The 25,934-nt window shown below is 52.9% G+C and overlaps 1 protein-coding gene across 2 annotated transcripts in view; it reads right to left on the reverse strand.

Moving 5' to 3' along the window:
- Positions 1 to 21,267, reverse strand: part of Sin3b (SIN3 transcription regulator family member B) — a 33,349-nt gene extending 12,082 nt beyond the window's left edge. The window contains exons 1-9 of one of the 2 annotated variants that reach the window (XM_051169466.1): positions 21,127 to 21,267; positions 20,421 to 20,527; positions 19,087 to 19,240; positions 13,956 to 14,153; positions 11,388 to 11,531; positions 5,105 to 5,224; positions 3,232 to 3,321; positions 2,881 to 2,999; positions 88 to 295 (exon numbers count right to left, since the gene is read on the reverse strand). In XM_051169466.1, the coding sequence (XP_051025423.1) occupies positions 88 to 295; positions 2,881 to 2,999; positions 3,232 to 3,321; positions 5,105 to 5,224; positions 11,388 to 11,531; positions 13,956 to 14,153; positions 19,087 to 19,240; positions 20,421 to 20,527; positions 21,127 to 21,225 (1,239 nt within the window). In that variant the 5' untranslated portion in view covers positions 21,226 to 21,267. Of the gene's footprint in view, positions 1 to 87; positions 296 to 2,880; positions 3,000 to 3,231; positions 3,322 to 4,745; positions 4,921 to 5,104; positions 5,225 to 11,387; positions 11,532 to 13,955; positions 14,154 to 19,086; positions 19,241 to 20,420; positions 20,528 to 21,126 lie in introns of those variants that run through there. The other variant, XM_051169467.1, reaches the window with a different exon arrangement.
- Positions 21,268 to 25,934: the final 4,667 nt, after the last annotated feature.

The raw sequence follows: 25,934 nt of genomic DNA on the forward strand, positions 1-25,934 counted from the left end.
TAAGCACGGCCAACCAACACAGCATAAAGCTCAGGTGGCCTCTGGTGATGTCACCAGCAGGTCCAGACTCTGGACCACAGGCGCTACCTCCTTGCAGATGGCAGTCCTTCCGCTGCACTTGGGCTGCTGGTAGGTCTTGGGAAGTGCCCGGTAGCTGGACCCGATTCGCTTACAAGACGCATAGTCAATTTCTCTGCTTATGCCATCTCCAGAGCGGTCACTCATGGGTGGAGCAAAGGACAGCTCTTTCACTCCCAGGAAGGACTTGAACTGTGCAAAGAGCTCTGGAAATTTCCTTCAAAGACAAACAGCAACTGTAAGTGGACACTGGGCCTTAGAATGATCTAGTCGTGACAACGGCCTTCTGGAGAGGGCTCTTCAGCGATGGTCTGAACCAGTGTCAGGGGAGAGAGGAGGCTGCTCCCACCAACACTAACCACCTTCCCTCTTACAGTCAGATCTCGCCAGCTGTACTAAGCCACAGCCACAACACAAGCTCTGTGGCTACTACACTCATTTTCTGTCCCTGACGTAAAAAACAAAGAACAAGGCCAGGTGTGGTGGCGCACGCCTTTGATCCCTGCACGTGGGAGGCAGAGGCAGGTAGATCGCTGTGAGTTTGAGACCAGGCTGGTCTACAAAGTGAGTCCAGGACAGGCAAGGCTACACAGAGAAACCCTGTCTCAACCCCCTCCCCCAGAAGAACCCAAACAAATAAAACAAAACCAAAGAGTGGCTAGAGAGATGGCTCAGCAATCACTGGCTGCCCTTCTAGAGGACCCAGGTTCAATTCCCAGCACCAACATAGCAGTTTACAACTGTCTGTCTTTAACTCCAGTTCCAGAGGATATGACAGCCTCACACAGACATACATGCAGGCAAAACATCAGTGAACATAAAAGCCAATTAATTAAGGGGAGAAAAAAACAAAGCCAGGTGTAGTGGCATGTTTTTAATCTCAGCATGCAGGAGGCAGATGCAGATGGATCTGTATTTGAGGCCAGCCTGGTCTACAGAGTGAGTTCCAGGACAGCCTGGGCTACATAGAAACCATGTCTCAAAACAACAAACACTCAAGTGTCCCGACAGCCCTGTGTCAGCTGCAGGTGTTCAGAGCTGCCCGAGTCACCATCTGAGTCACCATCTGGATGTTCTAAACTAGATGTGACCTCATTTAGGCTACTCAAAACACAGATGGGGTAGGGGTGGGGCTGGAGAAATGGCACAGAGGTTAAGAGTGCTGATTGTTCTTCTAGAGGTCCTGAGTTCAATTCCCAGCACTCACATGGAGGCTTAAAACCATCTACGATGAGATCTGGTGCCCTCTTCTGGCCTGCAGGCATATATACAGACAAAGCATTGTATATAAAACAAACTTTAAAACGCGCGTCGCGCGCGCGCGCGCACACACACACACACACACACACACACACACAACCTTCTAGTGTCTGGCTGTACCCAGGCCTGGGCAGAGCACTCCTGTCAGAGTTCCCGGGCCCTGTGCTGGAGGCCTTGGGGAGGCTGCGTCTGTCTCGTTTTGCTGCCTTCTCTGACTCCACTGGCTGCTGCAGGCTAAGGAAGCTCAAACTGGACTCTGAAGGCAGAAGCCTAGGATTGGGAATGGCCACTGAGCCAGGCCATGTACCACACACTGCTGCCAATTTGCTCATGGACTGCTTTTGTAAATAAAGCTTTATGGGCACACAATGCTGCCATGCTTGTTTGCTTCTGTTCATGGCTGTTCTATAGGGCAGAACAAAGATCTGCTGTGTCCACCGGGACTGCCTTCCTGGGTGGTGAAGTGTCCCTCCCTCACGAGGGGAGCCCCTCCCACAAAAGCCCTTGTAGGTTCATTCTCAAAAGTCAGGGTGGATACGTGTAAACGGGACACATCCAATGCCACCTCAATTCCTGTTCATTTGTATTCTGTATACTTATTTTACTGTTCCAGGGAGGGTACACATGGTGTGCAGGTCAGCAGACTGACCACCTGCAGGAGGCACCACGGGGACCACGCATAGCACAGTAGACACACATGTAAACACTTGAAAACAGCTAGGCGTGGTGGTGGCGCATGCCTTTAGTCCCAGCACTCGGGAGGTAGAGGCAGGTGGATCACTGTGAGTTCAAGGCCAGCCTGGTCTACAAAGTGAGTCCAAGACAGCCAAGGCTACACAGAGAAACCCTGTCTCAAAAAGCCAAAAATAAGAAATAAAAGAACTAAACAAAAAACTTGAAAATATAAAAAAAGAAAAAACATCATTAAAGAGGAACCACAGATACGGGTTGTGCCGTCTTAAAACAGGAGGGCTGCCAAGAAGCTGCTTTGACGCACTGCAAGAGGACGGAGCTATACATCACCGGTTCCCAAATATCAATGTCAACGACTTATAAATCGCAGGTCAAACATCTACTCAATGGTTGTAGCTCTCACACTGTCATAAGAGTCATAACCTGCGCCATGGGAAGCCAAGGACACTGTCCACACAGTGCACAGGGTCACTGGGGAGCCAGGACTGTCAGCTCCTATGATCACCTAGCACTAGCGACCCTGCTTTCAAGTCATTATTTTTACAAATGTTGAGTCCACCAGCAATAACTAGGGAACACCTTTAGTTAATAAAGACCACCACAGGTGTGCAAGAGTGCTCAGTGGGTAAAGGTGCTTGCTGCCAATTCTGATGACCTGAGTTCAGGTCCTAAGACCCACATGGTGGGAGAGGACCCACCCAAGAATTTGCCCTCTGGCCTCCTGTGCACACATACGAAGTAAACCAACGTTTAAGAGAAATGAATCACACACTAACAACCCATTTCATGGCTCCCTCGCCCTGGGTCTGAGTGGGACAGGAGGAAGCCCAGAGGGTGGGAGCCACTCACCCCAGGAATGGACTGACGAGCTGCAGCAGCTCCGAGCCAGACACCAGCTCCTGATTGAAGAGCGCAATGCAGCGGAGGAAGTTCTCGTACACCTCCTGACTCTTCAGCACCCTGCGCACCTGCGGGAGTAACGAGAGTTGGGCACAGGGACACCCATGAAAGGTGTGCACACTGGACACTGCAGAAGCTGCATAGGTGTGTGTGTGTGTGTGTGTGTGTGTGTGCGCGCGCGCATGCGCGCATCCCCGTCTGGTCTGGTTCTGCAGCCATGCACCAGTGGTCCTGCTTCCAGACCCCCGTCAGAAGGCCTAGGCAGAGCGGCTATGTCCAGAGGGAGCAGGCCGCGCTCACCTTGTCAAAGAAGGAGAACTCCTGCAGCGTGCCGTACTTCCCCACGGCAGCGATGGACAGGTCTTTGGTGCCTCGGAGCTTCATCTTCTTCTGCAGAGAGAAACCCTTGGCTTAATGGTGGGTCCCCACCACAGGGACTAGGGGGTACATGAACTCGGGGGAAGCTCCAGATGCAGTTGGCAGGGCTCTGTCTCCAGCACCCCAGTGATGTCTGGCCACCAAGTATCAGGGTGCTGCTCCCTCCTTGGCCCTGTGTGAAACAGGGACTCCAACTCAGGACCAGCCCACAGCAGCACCGTCAGATCTGGGGATGGGACCTGGTGCTGAGCACACTTGGAAGGCTGTGGAGAACAAGGTCGGGGCCAAGACCATGTGCAGTAATGGTCCACACTCTGGAAGAGCAGGGGAAGACACGAGCCTTCACATGATTGACAGCTGCCAGGGAAACAAGTGCAGGGCCTCACGCATGTGTAGTAAGTGCTGGGAAAATAGAACTCAGGCCTCACAAGTGCTGGGCAGGTGCTTAAAGGGGAAGTGGAACCAACGCGTGGTGAATGCTCCGTAGAAACAGAATGTAGAGGTTTCACACTAGCTGGAAAACACTGACTGGGAAAATAGAACCCAGGGCTTTAAGCATGCTCAGAAGACACTGAGAGAAGCCAGAGCATCATATATCCAAGACCACTCTGGGAACTAAAACCTAGGGCCTTGCCCATGCTTAGTAGACAGACTGGGAAAAAACAGGGGCCAGGCCTCACACGTGCTCAGAAAACATTAATTTGGCCTTTGTAAAACAGGTCCTAGTGTGGGTTTGACTAACACTGACTGGAGAAACGGTGGGCAAGCACTAAGGAAACCACCCAGTGTGCCAGGGGTGGGGGTGGGGGGTCAGGCGTGGGCCAGGGGCATGCTCTGTAGATGCCAGTGATGTATCCTGCTGTGACTTCGGTGCCCGGAGCCAAGGACGAGGACGAACTCAGGGACTAGAGAGTGCACAGTGCCGGGAGCAGCTCCCCAGTCCTTACCCCAGACTCGGGAACACAGAAACTGTGGTTTTGTGGGCCAGAGGATGACTAGGAGGCAGGGAGGGACAGCATCAGGAGCATCCTGAGGAAGCCACATCTAACTAAGGCTGTGTGTGACACTTGTCTCTAAACTGGACATACGGACAATGGGATGACTTTACAAGTAAGCCTGCCTGTCAAACAGGCTCCCAAGTGACCTGAAGCTGTCCTCTGATCTCCAAGACATGCCACATTCACACACACGCATCACACACAAATGAATAAACCAGACTTGGGCCTGCATTTGACCCAGGCTCATGGCATGAAGCACCCGGCTGTATAGCCAACCCTAAAGAGTGAGGTATGGATGAAAAAGACGAACACGGTAGGAGGCCCACGGGCAGCCTGAAGGGTCCCACTGGCCAGCCCAGGACCATTTGAGTATCAAGATATCAGTAATAGTAGTGAATTGTGACTCGAGGTCGACACTGCTGCACATAACTAAATAAACAGAAATGCCAAAAAACTTTATTACTATAGAAAGTCAACTAGAAAACACACAGTGACAGAACTAGATCCACCATCGTGGGGTGATGTGTAGGACAGGAACTGCTGCCAGCCACCTTCACTCCTCATTTGTGCAGTAACCAAACCATACAACTGCACATTTCAACTGCAGCCCCACCTACGAAAGAGTCAGGACAGTGAAAAGGAGAATCAGCAGCGCGCCACACCCTTCCTTCCAGCTCCCCCTTCCTCCTCACAGGCTCAGGTCAGGAAAGCAGGAGAGGGAGCGCCAGGCCAGTAGACTAGGCTCCCCTGCTGCATGGGCCTCCACCTCACTCCTGTCATGTGCAGCAAGCACCCACCTTGGCTGGTGCAGACACAGGGCGCAGGAGTGAAGGCCTCGAGCGCTTCTTGCTGTGTTCCAGACTCTTCTCCTCGTTCTTCTGTACGCTGCTCATCTCGCAGGGCCCATTGCCTGTGAACTAAGGACACAAACAGGTGGTGGTCATGTGGGGAAAGGGAGACAGCACAGCTGGGCACATGCAGCAGATTCTGCTTTGTCTAGAGCCCTGGTGGGCACTGTGTGCCACAGGCCAGGGTCTCTGGAGGAGAACAGGGAGATGGTCCTCTTCTCTGGAGCAGAGAGCGAGTGTACAGACTCCTTGCACAAGGCTGCAGGAGGCTGGCTCCCTGTGGCCTCTAAGGAGCCAGAGGCTTATCAGGGAGACAACTGAGTTTCTCTGGTAGGCTGGGTGTCTGCAGAAGACACAAAGCATTCTAGGTAGGGGGTGGGCAGCAGGAAATAGCTCACATCATCCAGGTCACTGCTAGGGGCCTTGAATGTTTGTCATGAGTGACGGACATGTCTTGGGAGTGTCCTTGTCTGTGGACTACCACAAAGAGGGATGGTTTAACTGACAAGGCGCAGATGGTACTCCTCCCAGAAGCTAGGAGAGGCCGAGACTCGCTAACACCGGCTCCCACTGCATGGGACACAGACACACAGATACCATGTGAAAGATGTGCTACCCGCCCAGGCCGTGGGCAAAACGCAGTCAAAATGTATCTGGACAGAACAACAGCAGCAAGCTATGCCAGCTGACCCTGTGCTGCTGCCATGGCAGCTATGTGCAATGCTTGGGGCAAAAAGAAAAAGGTAAAAACAAAAACAAGAAAAAAATCAGTAGCGGGGCACAGTGGCACATGCCTGTAATCCCAGCACTCAGGAGGTGGATCGCTGTGAGTTCAAGGCCAGCCTGGTCTACAAAGCGAGTCTGCAGGACAGCCAAGGCTACATAGAGAAACCCTGTCTCGAAAAACCAAAAGAAAATACACAGAGGGCAGAATCAGCAGGAAGCCATTTGTTACCATGTCTTACGGAGAAAGCGCCCAACCGCATATGCACACAGCAAGGCTCTGAAGAAATGGTTTAAAAGATCATCTCTGGAGGAGAAACTACTCTCTTGAGGGTAAGACATTTTTACAACATAAAAGTCTACCCTTCAGCCTCAGGTAAGACAAATCCCCTAAACCCAATAGCTAGGTATGACGGCACACAGCTGTTACCTTGGCCCTCAGGAGGCTGAGGCAGGAGAAGCACAAGACCGAACCAGCCCCCAAAACAGAGCTTAGTTACGCAAAGATTCTAAACTGTCCCAGCAACTTTTCTTTTTCCCTCCAATTCAAACAGATCCAAACTCCCAATTCTGCAGAGGCAGGTAGGGGCTGTGCAGTGCAGCAGGCCTCCAGGGGTTAGCGGAAGCTTGGCAGCTTAGCTTCAGAGCACTCTGCACTGCTGAGCTTGCCACTGCCCCCTCATTCTCACACTAGTTGTTTAATGCTCTTTGCCTACGCAGACCCAAAATCAGGGCTGGGTTGGCCAATTACTCACATGAGGCCTATGGCCAACAGCCATAGCCATTCATTCTGTAGGAGGTTTTATTGGTTTGCAGGCAGCCCACTCATTCTGTGAAGCTTTATTGATAGCCAAACCCGTTCACTCTGTAAATAGCCCACTCACAAATAAACTTTTATTGACAGCTACGCCCATTCACTTTGCAAAGTTTTCCTGGCCCACAGCTGTGCTCATTCGCCTGAGCTATGATGAGGCTACTGAGACACTAGAGCAGGGCTGGCTCTCCAATGTACAAGGAACACTTGGACTCAACTGGTGGTACCTGACAGCCAGGTTTAAAAGGATGACACCAGTTTATCCCTGGCTTAAAATGAGAACTACAGAAGTCTGTAATGTTATGATGTGCACTCAACAGCTGGTAAGATGGAGAGGCACCCTCTGCTTGGTACACAGGGCAGCTCTCCTCACACTGCGCTGACGCTGCTCACATACTCTGCTGTGTCGGGAGTGGGTGGATGGGGGTGGGGGGACTGTAGACCCTCAGTCATGGCAGTGACTCAAGAGGAAGTGCAGGGAAGGAAGCTGGCAGAGTTCCATGAATGCTGTGTCAGAAATAGTCTCTCTCCCCCGAAACCTTACCTCTCCCCCTACCCCCACCGGACAGTTTCTGTGTAGCCCTGGCTGTCCTGGAACTAGCTCTGTAGACCAGGCTGACCTGGCCTCGAACTCACGTCTGTTTGTCTCTGCCTCCCTAGCAGGAGCTGTTTGGTTGTTACTATTGTTAGGTCTCAAAGACACCCAGCATAAATGACTCGCTGAGGTACCTATCTAACATAGGAAGTGGACACTGGCCACCAGTCTTTCAGCATGGCCAGTACTACCTGGCCACTTACTGCACTTCTCACTCTGCTAATGCCCTCTTGGCCTCTGTGTTCCCAGGCACCCTCACTTCGCCCCTCTCGCTCCCCTCACCCCCCATGGCCACGTTCAGTGGTCATGCCATTTTTCTCTTCCTTTCATCTGGTGAGGACATGATCATTCTCCAGGTATGGTTGAGGAGATTTACTGTGGGTATGAGGAAGAACACAGCCAGAGGCATCTGGGAGGGTCCGGCTGAACTGGGCCATGAAGTGGGGAGGACACAACCAAGAAAGACCCAACAGGGGAGCAGGCGGGAGCCAAAAGGGCTGCGCTATGTAGGAATCAGGCTGGGGAGCAGAGAGGGACAGGGATGGAGGAGGGGGCAGTGGGAAGAGCCAGGACTCTTAGCTACTGAGCAACAGGTGGCCAGCACTGGGTTTGATGTGTTAAACAGGCACTCCAGTTACCCACCCATCCCAGGTTTAAGACTTAGCAGTTGTTTTTGAGACAGTGTCTATGTAGCCCCAGGTGATGGGCCTCTCCCTCCAGAGTACAGGCATTAAAGGTCTGGACTATCACCTTGGTCCAGCAGACAAGCTGTCTGGCTGTTCTGGTTTTCCTGTGGGCTAGGACTGAAGAGGGCCACAGGCGGGCAGCCAGCTTTACTGGGTGCTTGCTGAGCCTCAGCCCAGGGTCAGAGCTGTGTGTACAGCCTGCAAGGCCCAGCACCAGGCCCACCACTGCAGAAAGCGAGGGAGCAACTAGGCTCAAGCTCTACTTCCACCAGCTCCACCAGCCCCACCTCAGCATCATTTCACTCACTCAGGGCTAGCTCAGGGAGGGCAGTAGAGGACGGCATAGGCTCCCAATTCCAAGAGGGGTTGGGACAGGGCCATGCCTCTCAGATGTAGCAGCCAGATCTGAGGACCCATACTAGCCCCAGCTTGAGAAGCAGCTGACAAGAAACTCACCCTAACCTATAATCTGCAGCCGTGCCATGAGGACCCTGAAGTTAACACCCATCTCCTACATACTTGTAAGGTCCCCAGCGGCAGCCAGGGGGTTCTGCTGATAGAATAGGCTACCATGGTATCCAGATGAGCACCCCCAAAGGCTCATGTACTGATGGTATCCAGCTAGGTGTGCTGTTGTGGGAGGTCCTAGAAGCTAGGAGATAAGTAGCCTCTGCATCAGCCCCACCGCCCTGAGGGTCTTCTCAGAACAGGCTCAGAGTCCAGGGAGCCAGGGACAGCAGCAGAGACCTAGGAGACAATGGGCCAAGATGAACCTTCTTCCCTTAGGTGCTCTCCCATGTCTGTCACAGTGACACTAAAACCAAACAAGACAGAGAAGCCACTAAGACAACAGCCATTATTTCAAAGGGGACCCTCACTAGTACGTCTAAGCCTTACAGAAAAAGAGGCAAAGACTCAAAAAGGAAGGGCCTCGTCCCCTCCAGGCACACTCAAGGGTTCCTGTAGGTCATGCAGCTCTGGAGACATTCAGGGAGATGAGAGCGAACGTGCTTCTGCATTTGTTACAGGAGCTGGCACTACAATCACCAGCTGGAAGTGAGCCAGCAGCTCACGGTCTCACTTGGGTAGACAGATGGTCACAGTTCTGAGGAGGAAGCAAGGCCCAAGGGCAACGTACAGCCTGGCTCTCGCTGAAGATGGAGCGCACAGCAGGCCAGTGGCCCCAGGCTCTGCCATCATCTGCGCCCTGGAGGGCACCTAGATGCCATGTGGAAGGGAGTCAAGCCACAGCCCTATGCTGGACGATGCAGGTTTCATCCTACCCATGGCTGACATGGTTCAAGGCACGGTGACAAACCCTGAGGTAACTGGCCACTGGCCCAAGTAAGAAGCCTGAGAAAACAATGGGAATAGGCCAGGATGCAAACACCTGACCAGACCAAAAACCAGGCCAAGGTTAACAACATGGTCCACTGAGTAAAGCAGACTCAAGGGTGATCCTGAGACACAGAAGGTGAAAAGGGGAAAATGAACTCCCCCAAGTTCTCCTTTGACTTCCGTATCAGCTGTGGCTGGCCTGTGCACGCACTCATGCATGAAACAGTAACTACAACTGGAAAAAGGAAAAAAAAAAAAGAATGACCCGGGGAATAGTGGCCCATGACGGTGATTCAGCACTCAGGGAGCCTTAGGCAGGAGGATCACGCTGAAGGCAAGCCTGACAAGCAAGGAGGTGGAGGATGCTGGCTTCCTGCTCTTCAGTCACTGCAAAGGCCACAGTGCCCGTGTGAGGCCTGAGAACACACAGGCAGCTGCACAGCAGCGCAGCCACAGCACCTGCACACATAGTGCTCACACTGTCAACATGGTGCCAAGCACAGCAGTGCTAGGCCCACCCAACTCCCCACATACAAAATGCAGTTCAAGGGCCAAAAGAGTAAAACTGTAACAAAACAAGGGAAATCTCATTATCTCAACTGCACAGCAACAGCTTCTAAAGTTTAAGGTGAAGAGTGATGTGAAAAAAAATTAATCAAAAATCAAAAGATTTTGTGTATCACAAACATGAAAAGCAGGGAAAAGACAACAGGAGGCAGAGGTGAGAATCTGCGGATCACACACGTAGGAAGCTCGTGGGGCAACAGCGACAACTCAGCTGCAGCTGTGGAGACAGGTCTCTTGCAGAGGACCCGGGTCCAAGTTCCAGGACCCACATGACAGCCCACAGCCATCTGTAACTCCAGCTCCAGAGGATCCAACGCCTTCTTCTGGTCTCCAAAGGCACCTGCATGCATGTGGTGCACAAAAACTCATCCAGGCAAAACATGCACACACATGAACAGTAATAAACAACTTATCTTAAAAGGCAGCACACAAACACGACACTCAACAGAATCAGTCGGCACTGGGGAAACCAGCCCAGGCTGAGGCACATCTTGTTCTGACAGTTGTAAAACAGCTTAATACAAAATGGAAAGGACCACGTATGGGCAGGACCCGGGGAATGGGACCACTGGTGGACCATGAAATGGAGTCACTACTGCAGAAAGCACTAAATTCTTCAGGAAGTTAAATGAAACTACATGTGACCCAGGAAGTGCATGGGCACTCAGATGCAGAGCGGCCATTAGGCATCTAAACCGTCACTTGTACATGTCTGGCCACTCCCAATGGTGTCAAAGCAAACCGCCCCATGTCCACAACACAAGTGGATGAGACGGGAAAACGCACACTTGGGAACATTACCACCCAGCCATCAGCAAACAAGAGGGAACACTAGCAAAGGCTAAATACAGACAAATCTCAAAAAACACAGACCCCAGTGACAAAAGTCCAGAGCAGGCAGATCAGAAGCCGGGGGATGGACTGGGCAAGTGCTGATGGGGACAGGGTCTCCTTCTGGGAGCCATGTAGCCTATAACTAGCAAGGTCACAATTGTACTACACGGTAAGCAGACTGCATGACACTGAACTCTTATCCTTTGCAGTCCTGAGTAGTCTGGAAATTGGCTCTGCCAACCACGTTAGCCTCACACTCAGGCATCGCCTGGCTCTGCCTCCAAGTGTGGGGACTAAAGGTGTGTAATGCCACTACCACCACCAACAACCCCCCAACCCCACTCCCTGGCCCAGAATTGTGTACCTTAAAGCAGTGAATTTTATGGTTCATGCAGCTCATCTCTACTTTTCAAAGATGACTAGTATGCATAAAAAAAGAAGGCACAGACAAGGCACCTGTGGCAAACCTCAGGCCACGACATGGGGTAAGGTGAGGAGAAAGCCAAGTGCAGTGTGGTCCTGGGCCGAGCCCTCCTTCACCTACCCCGAGAGCCCATCTCCATGTGAAGACACACTTCCTCCCAAAGAACTGCAGTCACAGTGTGTGAGACACGCCTGGCAGAATAGCTCCTCACACTCAGCTTGCAGGCAGGATCCTAGGCACTTGGCACTCACCAGGGACCTCTTTGCCTCAGGCAAGAACTGTCCGAACTCCGACAGCAGGTCTTCCTGACCACGGAAGAGATTAGCCACCTCTGTGAAGACCTCCTCCTCGGACATGCCACGGAACGGGCGACCCTTAGTGTGCAGCTGTTCCTTCTGCAGGTGGGAAAAGAAAAGAGGGTGAGACAGGCCCCAGTGTTGCGATGGGTAGCTGTCAGCCCTGGGCCTACACTATAAGTGTATTCTACATTCAGTGGCCTGAGCCCTGCCATACTGGAAGAGGAGGGTACAATGGCGCTCAGGGCAATAGAGAGCAGGGCACCTAGTAAGAGAAAGCCCTGGTGCCCTTCCTGAGAGGGAGCCGTAATTACTGGATCAGGGGTGAGTGATGAACAGAGAGCGGCTCTCGGTGCTCCACTGGAGGAGGTGTGGGAGGACTCACGTGTGGAAGAGCAAGCTGAGGGAGAAGAGAGGCGAGGGAGACCAAGGTGTGGGAGAACGAGGATGGAGGTGTGTGAGGAGACAGCACACCCTGGGCTGGAGGCAACAGGGTGGGCCAGAGGATGGAGGCAGGAATGCAGAATCCAGGCGGCCTTCAGGACAGCGTGATAGCACACACCTGACATTCCAGCATTACAGAAGGCTGACGCAGAAGGATTGCCAACACCAGGCTAGGCTGAGTTACAGGACGAGACATGTTGTGAGAGGGAGGGAGGGAGGGAGGGAGAAGGAAGAAAGGAAGAGAAGAAAAAAAAAAGGCAAAGAAAAGGACTTTGGTAGAAATATGCCACCTTACAGTAACTGTCATAGTCAAGAGAACAGCGCTGAGTGTACTTGGGGAGGCAGAGGCAGGTGGATCTCTGAGGCCAGGACAGCGAGGTTACACAGAGCAACCCTGTCTCAGAGAACAACCACCACTACCCAAATAAACAAGAGAGAAGGAGACAGACAGACAGACAGACGGGGCAGGGGAGAGCACAGCACTGGGCCCAGACTGCAATGGCCACGTGGCCACAACGTGACAGCAGCCCTGTGGAGTGCCCTTTCAGGAAGGGAAGCTGTTTTGTGTGGCTTTTCTGCACAGTGCTAGGAATGAACCCACCGCCTCACACACCCTCAGCAGCCCTCTGAACAGCACCCTCACCTGGTAGGGAAAGTGTCGGCATTGCAGGGCGACTAAGGGAAAGGGTAAGATGACTCCAACCCAAACCCTGATGCTCTGGACCCGAGAACCAAGAGCATCCTCTGCTGAGAATCCACGGCTGTGACAACACTGCAGCCCCAACAGACTGCTTTGGTTTTAAGGATCCCAAGGCGGCTCAGGAGGGAGTCTGGGCTTACTGTGTAGTCCAGGATGCCCTTGGACTTACAGCAATCCCCCTGGCTCAGCATTCTGAATTCTGGGATAAGGGTATGTGCCACCACATCTGGCTTCAAAGCACTGTTTTAAAACATACAACTTAGACCAGTGCTCAGGAGGCAGAGTCAGGCAGATTGCTATGAGTTCAAGGACAGCCTGGTCTCAAAACGAGTTCAGGACCAAGGCTACACAGAGAAACCCTGTCTCAAAAAACAAAAACAAAACAAAACCTTAGGAGCAGGCAAGGAAGACAGTTCAGCAGCCTGGGTAGGTCCGTCCCCTACGAAAATCAAACTGGAAGAGTAACAAGCACAGTGCTCTGGCCACCTGTGCTTTCCCAGGGACACAGACAAAGCTGAGCCTCTTAACTTTGAGCAGAGGACGCTGCTGTGGAACAGGCTGAGCGCATATGCCTAACCGTGGCCCGAACTCTGGGCTTGGCCTCTGCAGACGGTGCCAAGCTTCCTTAAACTAACAGGACAGCTTCAGCAGGGCCGCCTCACATGATGCTGCAATGAACTGTGTTTGCTTGTGGTACGACATGTCTCAGACACACTGTCCAGTAGCAAGATACACTCAGTTGGCTGGTATGTTCCCCAAAACACAAAACTACACCAGTATCCCACACCTGTGCACACCCTGGAGGTCGGTGCTGCTGTGCTGGGAGCCACACTGGCACTACCTGAGGTTTGGACATCCCACCACACACTGGAGCTGTGCTTCAAATGTGGGTCATCAACGGGGCTCTGCAAATTCATGGTGAGCCAGGGTCAGCTTTATAATTGTGACCTTGTATGCCAAACAAAACTTTTTTTTGCAACTTTATGTGTTGTGTAGTGCTGGAGACATATCCTATTGTTCCAAGTGCTGGCTGTTGAGCTGGCTCACAACATTTCCTATGTGACACTCAGGGCTGTGTACTTTGACCTCTGGACCCTTCACTGGCTGTCTCTAGCCTTCTTTCTCCCTGCTACTGAACCAAGGGATGGCCATGGCTGGCCTACACACCTCTCAACACCCATTCTTTTTCCACCTCTGACTCCCCCAGAACCAGACTCAACACTGGCATTATGACCTGGTTGAGAAACGCTACCAATGGAGTCTGGCTGGGTTGTGACTTGCTGCAAGTGTCTGGCCAGCTTTTGGGGCCCTGAGCTCCCAAATGCCAAGCAGTGCCCGGGTAGGGAGAGGCCCCAGGTGCTGTGGTGGACTGGCCTCACCTGGTAGGTGTGGAGGATCTCCAGGAAGGACCTGTAGATCTCAGGGTGGTCCAGAAAGCGGGTCTTGATCTTGTTCACATAGCTGATGGCATTGTTGAACTCCACAGAGTCTGACTCAAGGGGCACTCGGCCTCTGTCCTCCTTGTAGGACATGTGCTTCAAGTCCTCGCCACAGTCACCATGGCTGTGGGAGTTCTCCTGCAGAACACAGGCAATGAGTGGCGTGGGATGGCCAGAGAACGGTGCTGACGAGACTGTTCCTGTGGGCCCAAGGGAGCCTCCCTAGATCTCCAAGCACCGTGCCTAGGACTGCAGTTTCAGCAGGGCCATCCCTGTACTCCTGAGGCAGGATCTATGTGGCCTGGCTAGCTTCCACTCTGAGAGATCAGCATGCAAGGGAGTCACAAACCCTGGAGAAAGAACCCTGCTGCAGCTATGTGCGGGGCTGTGGGTGACGTGCCCATCTTAGCAAGAGTGTCCTCAGATGACAACAGGGACTCTGGGTGCACAGCACCAGGACACCTCAAGTGAGAGGCATCAGTCATCAGAGCATCTTGTGTACATTTTTCTCCCGCTAGACACACAGCATGTCTCTCTCATTCCTATGGAAGCCTACTTTACAGGGAGAACCAGCATCCTGGTGTCTGGTTTCCTGGCAGTTACAGAGGTGGAACCTGGGGCCTCCAGTACAGGCAAGTGCTCAGGTCTAGAGTCCTAGAGAAGGCACCCTACCTTCTCCATGGGAACAGAAGGTTCTAGTCGGACAGCACACTCACATGATCTTCCAGAGTCATCTTTTAGTGACTTTGAACAACTTTCCTGTTTTTCCCAGCAGCTCTTGCCTCGGGGTAGCAGGCGCACAAACAGCACCTGAGTGGATTCTTGGACAACAGGTAATTTCCCTTAACAGGCTGGAGGCAGAAAGTGTGTGTAGTGAGTGAGGTGCCAGTACCAAGGACTCGGGTTCCTGAGTGAAGATGCACACCTCTCATCTCAGCACTCGGGAGGCAGAGACAAACAGATGTCTGTGAGTTGGAGGCCAGCCTGGTCTACAGAGCCAAGTTCCAGGACAGTCAGGGATACACAGAGAAACCCTGTCTCTAAAAGCCACACACATAAAGAAGAATACTAGCCAAATTTAATTAGGGACCACCCAAATGGCCTCATCTGGCTCATGTTTACGCATTCAAGATCCCATCTCCAGACAGCAGTGCCTTAGTATCCAATGGGTAAGAGGCTCCAGGACCTCCCCCCACCGACTGCAAATGTGGACCAGCATCACACAGTTACTCAGCGCCTCCCACAAGCACACATCATCCGCAGGCGTTTCACACCAGGTACGCTGTCAATGGTTCTACCCTGTGGACTAGAATGACGATTACACACAACACAAGTACAGGCTGGGGTGGGGCTCAGACACAGAGACTCCCAGGGCCCTAAGCCAGTCCATATGTGCAGCACACAGGTGCATGCATTTCCTGAAACACGCAATTTGTGTGGCAAATCTGCTGGTGCAGAACTCAAGGATCAGAGGCAACTAGTGGTACTAGTGCCCGGACAGATAACCATGGCGAGGGTGGAGACACAGTGCCAGAAGCCAAAGCTGAGGACACAGAAACTAATCACAAGCGAAGGCTAAGACTCTTAGGAACCTGCCTGCCTGCACTCAAGGTCACGGGGGTCTGGATAAGTCCTTGGCAAGACTGGGGCCTCCCCAGCCACTCAGATGCCAGCACCACATGATCCCATGGGTCCCCCGAATAAGCCAGTATGGCACGACAGAGAGCCAGCCCTCTGGCCAGGGACTCTGCAGATGGAATTAGATGGTGATAAGAACAGTTACTATGGAAACAGCCTTCAGCTCCCCAATAACCCAACATAGAATTTCCCTATGGTCCAACAATCACAATCCTATAAGCAGATCCAGAAACTGGAAAGGACTCAACACAGCAACATTCAGTGAGGCACCACTCCCAACAGCCAACACAAGGTGGAAACAGAAACAGCTCAAAACATGCACACAAAAAAAAAAAAAAAAAAAAAAAAAAAAAACCAGACAAAACATGGTGTCCACCCAGTGGAACAGTACTTAGCCAAGAGGAAGCTTGACACATACTACAGTATGAACGACTGATGAAATGCCCACAGCAGGTAATACACAGACAAGAAGCAGGAATGGGGCTGGAGAGATGGCTCAGAGGTTAAGAGCGCTGACTGCTCTTCCAGAGGTCATGAGTTCAATTCCCACCAACCACATGTTGGCTCACAACGCTCTACAACAAGATCTGTGTCCATAATAAATAAATAAAACTTAAAAAAAAAAAAAAAAAAAGCAGGAATGGCTGGCAGGGGCTTGTTCCTGGGGTGATGGAATGTTCTGGCATTAGTGGTGATACCTGTACAGCTCTAATAAAATGTTCTACTGTGATCTTTGGAAAATATAAAAACCACCACTACACAGCCTACAAGCCTACAAGCAGACAGGCCCTGCTGCATCTCTGCTTTCTCCCTGCCTGCACTCACACCCCCTTCCCCATGGGGTGATGTGTAGACAGCTGAGCCCCACATCTACCCAGGAACCATGACGTTCAAGAGTCTACACGAGCACAGCCAGCCCCACGGCCTAGGGACCAACCTCCACCACAAAGGCCAGCCTGGGTCACACACACCTTATCTCACTGCGCCCCCCACCCCCGCTGGGTCCTATACTCCAAGGTATGGGTCCTCCCCACCCTCTGAGGGGTCTCTGGACTGGCTGATTCCTGGCCCAGCAGCAGAAGTCTTCCTGGCCAGGCCATGTCCTGCAGGCTGGCCTCTCGGCTGCCCTCCAGCCCTGTTACACTTTACAGACAACTCTCTCAAGCGCCCCATCCCTCTAAGGGCCCCACAAAATCCCTGCTGTCAACTGGTCTCTCATTGGGAGTCTTAAATCCAAACCCCAAGCTAAACTGAGGACCCAGCTCCAAGGAAGTGGTGGTTCAGAATTCATCCGACACAAGACACTTTCTGTCCTTGTCAAGAACTGACCCAGCCTCTCCAAAGAGGGTGGCAAAGGCCCTCCTCTAACTGTCCCCAGAAGCTAGGTGTCCCATCTTCCCTTGTCCACTGACGGCTGGTTTCCTATCCCTTCCCTAACACGGCTCAGTGACGGAGAGGACCTGGAAAAGCACAGGTAAAGGCTGTCAGGAGGACAGCCACACAAGGGCATTCTGCAGTGCCAGGGCCCTGACATGACGGTTCCCAAGATGCTGACTCAGGCGGAAGCAACAGCAGGTGAATGTTTTCTGAGCCTCCTGCTTATGGCAGGGCCTGGCTATCTGTTCCTGACTTTGACAGGACAGATAAGGTAGGGTCTCACTCTGTAGCCCAGGCTGGCTTTCATCTCATGGCAAATCTCCTGCCTCCCAAGTGTTGGAATTGGCACTTTGAATCAAAGCACCCAGCTCTGCTTGCCCTCAAGCCCTGTGTTGTCAACTGGGACCTAGTGCTCACTAGCCTGGCTCTTTCAGCTGCTGCAGCGAAGGCACAGGTATCCTGGGTTGCACCACATGCCAGAGTGCAGAACTCCTCACAAAACAAAACCCCACCAGAGGCATCCCAACACATGGGGACTCCCTCAACTCCACTCTCAGCACATAAGGGGACAGTGCTCACCTGAGGGTGTCAGGCCACACTAATGAAATGGAAAAGAGGGGAGAAAGGGACAGAGAGTGAATGAAAGCAACATTTTGCAGCAGCGGTGTTTGGGTGCGTATCATGGGTGACTGTCATCCCAGCACTCTGGAAGCTGATGCAGGAGAATGTTAGGTTCCAGGGCCGGCCTTGTCTCAAATGAGGAAAACAGCCAAGAGAACAAAGGCTCAAAGAATGGAAATCTGCAGGGCACTGCCATGTGGGGACCTGAGGTTCCCCGCTGCGATGATGTCGCTAAGATCCTAGGAACCCTGAAGGACTTCTCCTGTGAACTCTAAAGGTAGAAAGCAGGAAACCCCTGGGTCAGATCAGGCCATCACTGTCACCAAGACTCACAGGCGACTTACGACTGGCAGTTGTGACCTGTCTATGGACGTGAGACTGTCTTTGTCATCCTTTCTGTTAAGTCCCTGGAGCCCCTTGGTCACCTAAGCCACCCATCAAAGAAACAAAACTGCTCCTGGCTTCACTCTGCCTCAGCCACCCATGGCTCAGCCCCACTTGCCCAGCTCCGGCTCCCTGCAGCTTTCTCGTGCATGGCAAGGATGTTCAGACAGTGCACACATCCAGGAACTGCTCTTTGCTGTCAACAAAGGTCTTACTGCTTTGCCGCGCAGCGAACCCTTTGGTCGCCATGGAGCCTGGGTTCCAGGCACAGGCAGGAAATGGAGAGCCGTGCGGACTCAGCAGCATGCGCTTCCTAGAGCTCCCTCTGCAAACTGGGCAGCACTTCCGGGCCTGGCATAACATCCACAGGAGCCACTCAGAAGGTCCCGCGGGCCACACCACCTTTCCAGGGCCCCTCTCCAGCTTTACTGAAAGCCTGCTGTGGTAGGTCACATGTCATCCTAGCACTCGAAGGGCTGAGGCAGGAGGAACAGTTTCAGACCTGTCTGTGCTGACGTCAGAGTGGCAGAAGGCTGCAGAGTGCAAGCCTGAGCTGAGAAAAGAGCCTTTGACAATCCCATGACAGTGACAGAAAACAGCTATCTGCATGCACACAGCCCAACCACTTGGGTTACTGGTGGCGTGAGATCAGTGGAAGCCATCGGAGGCTACCGCATACTTGGCCCGGTAGGCTTGCTGGGACAGCCCTGAGGCAGGCCCCACAGCTGGTGATGCAACAACTCTGAACATAAAGTACTCCTGGACCTTGGCGTCACCTCCCCTAAGCGCCCACCCCCACATGCTGGGGACTGGGCCAGGGCTTTGCCTATGCTAGTGTACTATGCCACACTGGACCACAGCCCAGCCACATACTTAGGACCTCCCCACCACTCTCTTCGGGCTGTAGACACTGCTTCTGTGTATCTTGGCTTGGACTAGAAAACCTAGAGAAGAATGGGCCGCAGAGGCTCCTGCGACGACACCACCACCACCTGGCTGCGCTCCCCGTGGGCGTGGCTCTCAAGGCCCACATCACTCAAGCGAAGCCTACCTGGCTGCTCAGAGGCGACTGCATGTTCAACTTGCCGTTCTTGGGAATGTCAATGCGGTATCCGAGTGGAAGGAAAGCATTAAATCCCACAATGAGGTCAGGGTGCTCATGGAAAAGCTGGGATACACGTCTGATCACGCCAGGGGTGTCGATGCTGGGAAAAACAGATGCAAGTGGGCAAGAGTCCTGGGAGCAAACATGAAAACCCCACTCCCTCAAATGCCTATGAGGCTGTCACAGCTCAGGCTCCTAAAATGGGTCCCAGCATGTGCGACCACCTGTGGCTAGGTCTGGCAGGAACTGTAAAGTATTCACAGCTCTCCAGGCCATCTGAGCTCCTGAGGGGTCCCAAAAGCTGGGTACAGGGCTAAGAATCAATAGCCCAGCAATGTGTTTCCTCATATTTTACGAATTAGGATACTTTTTGATTTTTTTTTTTTTTTTTAAGCTAAAGGAGATATATAAACACCAGAGCCTTCAACTTGGGGAACTGGGAAAAAATGGAGGACGGCCATGGGGAACGTCTTCTTCTGGCCTCAGTGCCCTGAATGTCCACAAGGAAAGCAGCCCAGGCCTTGCAGTGGCAGGGTAGTGCCAACATGTGGGGGACACTGACTGACAGCCTTGGCTTTAGCTCCACCTACCTGTCCCTTACCAAGCTATGCCCCCCCAGAAGGTTCTAGAAGACATAGGCATAAAACTCCATGACACCTCACTATACCTAACTGTTCTGTGTCTACAAACAGGTCCTGTGATTTGTGTTCTTTATAGCCACACAGGCTCCAGATTGGGAAGTGCTGCAGGAAAGCACCTTAGAGATAAGACTTAAGAAGAGAAAGTGTATGCCTCTGTAAGTAACATTTTCTTGCAGTATTTACAAGAAAATACTCTCCAAAACTAACAATCAAAATCTGTACCCCCTAGCCTTTCACAATCAAAACTCTTTAAAAACAAACATCTCAAAAATGTCATGTATCAATTTATTTTTTGCGTGTGGGCGTGTACCACAGCTGCCAAGGGCCACTTGGAGGACAACTTGTAGGAGCCAGTTCTCTCTTCCTCCCATTGAGTGTCTGGGGCTGGAACTCAGGTGGGCAGGCTCGCTCGCAGGCACCTTCACCTGACCCTCAAATCAATGGTTTAAATAAAGACTGCACCCAGCGCTCTCTGTCCAGGCCTGGATCTCCCCCACTCCCCAATTTCTGCACTCCTTTCCAGAATCGCCATCAGCTCCTGAGAGCTACCCAACCTGCCCAAGACCACCAGCTGTGGGGCCATGGTGAGGGTGGGGTGGGGTGGGGTGGCACTGCTCCCCAGAGGCCCTTGCAGATTACCTTTGGCTTTTGAACTCCTTCATGATCTCCAGGAAGCCATTGTAGGTGGCAGGGTCGCTGCCAAAGCGGATCTTCACTTGGTCGAGGTACGTGAGAGCGTCCTCCACCTGCGGGGAACGAGAAGGCCATGGGTAGCCGGGGTCACGCTAATGTGGAGGAGGAGGGCTGGAAGGCCAGGGACAGAGGAGGAGTGGCGCGGGGAGACGCGGGGCTGCGCGGGCAACCGCGGTGTTCCGGGGAGAATCGACGGCCGACGAGGAGGACCGAGAGCCAGCGGGTAGTCCCGAGGGGCCTCGAGGAGTTCCGGGTTAGACCGAGGACCGGCGGGGAAGACCGAAGGGTCTCGGAGAGGTCGCGAAGTCCCTTGGAAAACCGAGGGACGGCGAGGGTAACTACGGGCCCCGAGAGGAGGACCGAGGGGTTCCGGGGCGCACCGTGGGGTCCCGGGTATGACAGGGACCGCAGAAATGAGTGGGAGACGCCGAGAAGGACCGCGGCATCTCCGGGAGGTCCGAAGAACGGCGGGAAGGAATGAGGCGTTAGGGGGAAACCGAGGGGCCGTCGGGATATCCGAAGGATTCCGGAGAAGGGGTGTAGGGGCCGCGGGGCCCGGCTGCGCAGAGCAGAGGCCGAGGCGGGGCCGCGCGGCGGGGCGCCAGCCCGCGGGAGTTCGGGCCCCCGGGAGGACACTGGGGGCGTCACTCACGTGCACCGGCAGCTTCTCGTGGCCCCCGGAACCTGAACGACCCCAGCGGGAGCCGCCGAATCCCCGGCCCGCGGAGCCTCCACCGCCTGCGTGCGCCATGTTGGAAGTCAGAGCCGCGTCTGCCCCGCCTCCGCCTGAGCCCAGGTCGCGCTTGCGCGGGCCCCGCCTCCCAACGGGTGGAGACTCGTGACGTCATATGGGCGGGTCCGCACGAGGGGCTCGCTGGAAGGGCGGGGCTGCCCGAGGGGCTCGGGGGAGGTCGTTCCAAACCGGCGTGACCTGGAGAGCTGAGGCGACCCCGGAAGCCCAGAGCCTTTGCTTTATTTTGTTGGAGGAAAAAAAAGGAGAGCAAAGTTGAAAAATACCTCAAAACGCATGATTTAATTAAAATTCACATTTCGGTGTTCAGGCTCGCCTGGGAATCTCTGTACCAGGAAGGCTAAGGCAGGTGAATCACCGAAGACTTCCAACCCAGACTGGGCTACATAGTTAAGAGCTTGTCTTAAAAGAAATTGACATTTAGGTGTTGACCTTGTCCCCAAAAGAGAGACAGAGATAGAGCAAAAACAAGTCTACATGTCTGTTTTGACTCAAGACCTGAAGAGTGATATTTGTAAGGATCTGGTTCTTTCTGGAAAGTTTCTGGAGTCTTCTGAGGGGTTGGTGGAGCATTGGGCTGCATGTAGGTGAACAGCCACCATTCTAGAGCCTCGTGGACTGAATTCTTTTTTTTTTTTTTTTTGGTTTTTCAAGACAAGGTTCCTCCCTGTAGCCTTGGCTGCCCCAGACTCACTTTGTAGACCAGGCTGGCCTCGAACTCACAGAGATCCACTACTCCCGGATTGTGGACTGAATTCTTGCACAGTGTGTGTGTGTGTGTGTGTGTGTGTGTGTGTGTAGGTAAGCTCACTCCTGCATGTGCATACAGAGGCCAGAGATGGTCTTTACCACCCACCACCTTATATTTTGGACACAGTGGCCAGCAATCCACCTGTCTCCACGCCTACAGTGCTAGAGTCACAGCCAGCTAACATGGATCCTCCTGCTTGCTTAGGGTAAGCCCTTTACCCACTAAATCATCTCTGCAGTCCCATTGTCTTGATCCCATCCACAGCTGGGTCAAAGCCCGGACCAGGCCACCACTGCTTCCAATTTTACTTTATTTTGTATTTTGGGGAAGCTGGGGCTAGGGCCCAGGGCCCTGCGCATGTTAGGCAAGTGCTCTATGGCCTGTGAGCACCTTCTTGATTGCTGGTTAATATAGGAGGCTCCAGCCCACCGTGGGTGGTGCCAGTCCTTGTCTGCTGGTCTTGTGGTGGTTTTTTTTTTTTTTTTTTAATGTAAATTCACTCATTTATTGCAGGCTAGGCAAGTCTCAAACAGTAGCGCTTCTACTGGTCTTTCAGTTCCGTGAGTCTCTGATGGCCAACTTCACTGTGACGGCAGAAGTGGTGTTGGAGGTCCAGGCCCCACCAGCCACTGTTTCCATGCGTTGCCAGATGCCAATGGCTTGTCTCTTCATCTTGGTCTTGCCACAGAAGGAGCAAGAAATCAGCAAAGCTGATTTTAGCTTTCTTCACCATTTTCCAGAGGGAGGCACCATAGCGGGTCCCATATTTCCCTACGATCCCCACCTTCTTGATGCGTTTAGCCATCTTGCCGGAACCGAAGCCAGAGCCCGAAGAGCTGGTCTTGTGGTGTTTAAGGAAGTGGGCTGACAAGGCATAGGGAGCAAGCCGGTGAGCAGCACCTTCATGGTCTGTTTGAGCTCCTGCCTCCAGCTTCTGCCCTGACTTCCCTCAGTGCTGGGCTGTGATGTACAGCTGTGAGCAGAATAAACCCATTCCTCCCCCAGGCCGCCTGGGGTCGTGGAGTTTCCTCCCAGCCACAGAAGCACACATACAGCCAGAGACCCCGACAACGCAGGAGGGGAAGTGTGAGCAAGGTGGACACACCTACTGTCCACCTTCCGTCTCCAAGTGACTATGCAATGCGTGCATGGGACTAAACAAACATGCAGGCCAGAGAGAGATGTTAAGAAGCTTCCTGTGGGGGCTAGAGAGATGGCTCAGAGGTTAAGCACACCGTCTGTTCTTCCAGAGGTCCCAAGTTCAATTCCCAGCAACCACATGGTGGCTCACCACCATCTATAATGTGATATGGTGCCCTCTTCTGGTGTGCAGATGTACATGTAGGCAGAATACTGTATAATAAATAAATAAATAGATCTTTAAAAAAAAAAAAGCTTCCTGTGGTGCTGCCCACCTGTCACCCAAGCACTCTGGAAGCTGAGGCGGGAGCAGGGGATCGTTAGTTTGAGGCCAGCCTGGGCTACAGAGACACCCTCACCAAGCTTTTGGAGGAAAGAGAGTCCACCAGGTAGGCCTGGTCTCAGCATCCCAAGAGAAAGACCAGCCTGCAGGTCAATGGCAGCACAGAACATCAGGCCTGCTGGCTAGCTCCCAGGAAGGCAGGTCCCTGGGAGCTGAGGTCTGGCCTTGGGCTGAGGACACAGAGGACCTGGCATCCTGTGAAACACTGAACAAAAGGCCTTGTGACATTGGGTAGAACTGTCAACCCACAGGAGCAACCAGATAAAGGCATGGTGGGGTTGGACCCATCTCGAAACAATTTGCTACTGAGCAACAAAGAACTAACCCAGGCCCTAAGTCCCTGCCCCAGAGAATACAGCTTCCTAGGGTGCCCCCCACCCCTGCAGGAATGCTGAGTCAGAGCCCTTGTTTTCCTGGCCTGGGAGAAGGGCTGACTGTGAGGGGCTGAGTGTGCAGGAAGACTGAAGGGGTGGGGGCCTGGGGGTGGGAGTGGGGGTGCTGAGGGGTGGGGGATGGGGGTAGGGGTTAGGGGTGCTGGGGGATGGGGGTGGGGGTGCTGGAACTTCCTCTCAGTGTGGCTGTGAAGGAGAAACTGATCTAAAAAGAAGACCAGGAGGAGGAGGAGGAGAAACCTGCTCTAGGCACTACAGCTCAGGTTTGTAAAGCCAGCACTTAGGAGACGGGAGGCAGGAGAATCACCATGAGAACCTGTCTCGAAACCACAACAAACATGTACTATAAAAATGTACTGATCTGAGCAGTGGTGGCTTGAGCCTTTAATCCCAGCACTCAGGAAGCAGAGGCAGGCAGATCTCTGAGATCGGCCAGCCTGGTCTACAGAGTGAGTGCCAGGACAGCCAGGGGAAACCCTGACACTAACCCCCACCTGTGGAAAGAAAGAAAGAAAGAAAGAAAAATTACAGCTTGAGGTCCAATGAAACAGATGCTCCTAGTGGGTAAAGGTGTTTTCCACCAAGCCTGGTGGTGTATGTGAGTTCAGGCCTTCTGTCCTCCTGTCCTGCAAGCTGTCCTCTGACTTGTAAGCTATGTCACACACCCAGTGCCTTAGTCACTGTCCCATTGCTGTGAAGAGACATCATGACCAAGGCAACTCTTAGGGAGGAAAGCACTTAATTGGGGGCTTGCCGACGGTGTCAGAGGGTTTGTCCATTATGGCTGCAGACAGACGTGGTGCTGGAGCAGCAGCTGAGAGAGACACACTGACCCACAGGCAGAGAGGCAGGGAGGGAGGAGGAGAGAGAGAGGGAGAGAGAGAGAGAGAGAGAGGAAGGGAGGGAGAGCTAGCCTCAAAGCCCTGTGCCACACTTCCCCCAACAAGGCCACACCTCCTCCCAATCCTTCTAATCCTTTCAAACAGTTCTACTTCCTAGTGACCAAGCATTCACGTACATGAGCCTATGGGGTTCATTCTTACTCAAGTCAGCACACTCAGCCACATACACCCGCACACGCCGCAGAAAACATGTAAAAATAATTTAAGCTTTTTGTTTGGAGTCAAGGAGATGACTCACTGGGTAAAGCACGCAGCATGGAAGGGTTAGGATTGGATTCAGGTCCCACATATCCACATAAAACAAGATGGAGTTGCAAAAGCCTGGCTGCCTAGCACTCCTGAGGGAGATGGGCGTGGCAACGGGGGCCTGGATGCTCACAGGCTAGCCTGGGACAAGCGAGAGCCTCTCTCACAAGAACACATGGGGGCTGGAGCCATGGCTCGGCAGCTAAGAGTCCATGTTCTTCTTGCAGAGGACCTGGGTTCCATTCCTGGCACCCACATGAAGTGGCTCTCGACCACCCGTAACGCCAGCTCCAGGGGACCAGGCGCTCTTCTCTGGCCTCCACGAATGCCTGCACTCAATTAAAAATAATAAATCTTTAACAACAGTAACAACAGTGGACTGCATAGATGGCTCAGCAGTTAAGAGCACTGCTTGCTCTAGCAAAGGACCCAGGTTCAAATCCCTGCCCACCACTGACTGTAACTCCTGTCTCAGAGATCTACCAGCCTCTTCTAGCCTCTGTGGACACTGCACTGTCTGTGCGGTACACAGACACACATACAGGCAAAAAACCTGCACACATAACAACATAAATTTAAAGTTTAAGCCAGGTGGTGGTGGCACACGCCTTTAAGCCCAGCACTCAGGAGGCAGAGGCAGGAGGATCTCTGTGAGTTTGAGGACAGCCGGGTCTACAAAGCAAGTAGAGGACAGCCAAGGCTAACACAGAGAAACCCTGTCTTGAGAAACCAAAATAAATAAATATTTCAAGTTTAGAAAAAAGAGAGGAATACTTGCTGCTCTTATAGAGGACACAAGTCCAGTTCCCAGCATTGCATCGGTGGCTCACAGCTGTTTGTAACTCCAGCTCCAGGGAATCAAACACCCTCTTCTGGCATCTGGGACACACACTCGAGTGCACAAACCAAACCACACACAGACAGACCCACACACA

Source organism: Acomys russatus, chromosome 27, assembly GCF_903995435.1.
Source record: "Acomys russatus chromosome 27, mAcoRus1.1, whole genome shotgun sequence".
NCBI lineage: Eukaryota > Metazoa > Chordata > Mammalia > Rodentia > Muridae > Acomys > Acomys russatus.